At 34.4% G+C, this 2,861-nt stretch overlaps 1 protein-coding gene across 1 annotated transcript in view; it reads left to right on the top strand.

The window, feature by feature from the left end:
• Positions 1 to 2,861, top strand: part of RYR2 (ryanodine receptor 2 (cardiac)) — a 509,242-nt gene that overhangs the window by 401,365 nt on the left and 105,016 nt on the right. The window contains 1 exon segment of the mRNA XM_012660153.1: positions 2,738 to 2,850. Within this exon segment, the coding sequence (XP_012515607.1) occupies positions 2,738 to 2,850 (113 nt within the window).

Raw genomic sequence — 2,861 nt, 5'->3', positions numbered from 1 at the left:
CTTTTGATTTCTTTCTCGCTTACTCAAATGCCCCACTGGTGTAAGGGTAGGGAACCTTGGGGCCACATGTGGCCCTCCAGATCCCCAAGTGTGGCCCCTTTATTAAAAGGATTCGTTCTATAAAATTTGGATTCAGTCAAAAGGCTGCACTCAAGGATCCAGAAAGCCACATGTGACCCCAAGGCTACAGGTTCCCCAGCTCCCTATAGTATTTTCAGGAAATATTAAATAGATACAAATTATCAATCAGCAGATGACCAGACTTGAAGTATGACATTTTAAGTTGTTAAAGAGTTGTGTATCCAGAATTATATACATATTTAAGAAGATTATTAAATGTTAATTAAACGGCTACTATAGGACTATTTCTGGCAGCATTCCTCTACCATAAGTTTTTAATTTTTCCTGGTTTTCATGCACGTATCTAGATTTGCTTGAATGAATTTTAGATACATTAAATAAAGCTTACTGAAATCTGATATTATATTCCTATAGTATTATATATTCATGGATACAGCCAATCATGATGAATGATGACATTTCTCAAATGAGATTCATCTTACTAAGCAACCATTCATGTCTTGGATATTTACTGAATGCACAGTGGCATATGGTGGCTTTATACTCAGCAAGTCCTGGGGATTGGGTACTGTCCCCAAGCTCGAGTGTCTCATGCTCTAATAGAGGATGTAGACACCTAAACAGATAAATGTGTAATGATACGGATGTGCTGGGACATAGATGTGCTGAAGAAGGTAGAAGAGGAGCCCAACTTAATGTAGGTCTGACGTAGGTGATCCCTGTGTAAATCTTAAAGGACAAATAGGAATTATCTAGAAAAAGATAGGGGACCAGATTTTAGTTAGGGCCAAGTATTCTTCAAAATATTAAGGATATGGCAGGATAGGTTTATCATGAGAGGAGGATTTTTGAGTAAAAAGAAACTGTCCGTTATCAGGAATAGAAAACAGTGTGAGATATCTGTGTGTAGAATTCGTGCCTTGAATGCCCCATGATAATACTTATTTGTAACTGAGTCACAGTGTAGTTTGCAAAGCACATTTTAACTTGCTAGGGTCAGTGGAAAAGCAGTTGGTGTAATAGGAAATACTTGATTTAATTTATCTCAAGTATCAGCAACCTTTTTCAGATGGGTATTTTGTACTGTACATCTGGTAACTTTTCTCATGAGAGTAGGCCGTCTCCTTTGAATTTGCTAATACTCCAACTCTAGTCAAGCTAACACATCAGCACATCAAGACATTCACACAGTTACAAGGTACATCTTGGTGTTCGCCTTTGCGTTCCAGATCTTACAGATAACTATTTACTTGATTTATAGGAAAGTCCACTATTTAAGATCTTTCCTTGAATGATAAAAGGCCCTGCCAAATAAGAAGCTTCATGATGGCAGGAACTTTTTCTGTTGTGTTCTCTTCTGTATCTTCAATGCCCGAGTACCTAATGTATGTTTGTTGACTGTCACCTATGCCATTCAGAATGCCATATTACCATAAAAAGTTACCGTTTACAGATTTGGATCTCAAAATGCAACTCTAAATGGAAATGTGTTGGATCTAATTGAATAACACTGCTCTTGATTCTGTTTTCATCTACCTCGTTAAAGCTCAGCAGTGTTTTGTTTTGTTTTTTTTTTTTTCACTTAACACACTCATCAAGAAGAAAATTGAAGTGGATAATTGTCCAAAAAATATTTATTGATCCTATGGGAGGAAAAGGGTCACAGATATAAGTGCTTTTTAATTAAACAAATTTGTTAAAATTCCTAAACCACTGTAGTCTAAACATTGTTAATGTTTTCTTCAGACATTATTGAATTCATATTTTGACCCTTTACTGCAAAGAATAATAAATTCAGTTTTACTTTTTTAGCTAACATAACATTTTTATTTCTTTCAGAAATCTAAACATTTGAACTGGAGATATTACAGTCTGGGAAGTACAGTGCTCAATTGCCTAGAGATTACTAATTAATTTAGAATCATATGTTGGGATTTTTTTCTTTCTAATCCTTATAATCAATCTCTTTTTCTTCTTGGCGTTTCAAACACCATTAATTAAAGAAATCGCTTGCTTGCATCTTTTATTGCAACTTTTGAATTCTCATTTGTCCCTATCTAACAAAATAGTTATTATGTATTTTAACATTTTTGCAAAATTAAACCCTCTTACTCCTAATACTGTGTTCACAAGCCTTGTCATCTCTGTATCTTGTCATATTACGTAACAGAAGAATTTTCATTAGAATCTTCTTTCACTGACTCTATTTGTGTTTATTGCTATAGCTCTTATGATAAACTTGGTTCCAATGGATACATAAATAAGAATGGGGTAATTTTCATTGTATAGGCAGAAAAGATGTTTTAGAACCAAAAGGAACCATAAAGAACCAAGGAAAAATTTGAGAGGGGAACAAAATGATTTTATATAGAATGGTTTTATGTTTCTTCAATTTTAGAGATGACATAGCTTCTGAAGTACATGCTATTGGGAAAATATGATATTTTTACTAAGCAAATTATGAAGCATTTAAAACTATCTCAAATTTAGCTTTGGGTAACTTTTAGGATATGGACTTTTCCATAATAATTTTAGGGTACTTTTGGAATCGGAATTCCAAATGTAGGTTACTTAAAAGGTGCAGCCGTTTAATACTATGTTTTTGAGGTAAAGTTTGGGATATAAATATTTATTTATTTGTGTCATTTTACCTCAGGTGGAACATCCTCAGAGATCTAAAAAGGCTGTATGGCATAAACTACTCTCTAAGCAGAGGAAGAGGGCAGTTGTAGCCTGCTTCCGAATGGCCCCCTTATATAATCTGCCAAGGTCAGAATTTT

The sequence above is a fragment of the Propithecus coquereli genome, unplaced genomic scaffold (genome assembly GCF_000956105.1).
Source record: "Propithecus coquereli isolate 6110/MARCELLA unplaced genomic scaffold, Pcoq_1.0 Scaffold66, whole genome shotgun sequence".
Lineage (NCBI taxonomy): Eukaryota > Metazoa > Chordata > Mammalia > Primates > Indriidae > Propithecus > Propithecus coquereli.
This window is presented reverse-complemented; position numbering and strand designations above follow the sequence as displayed.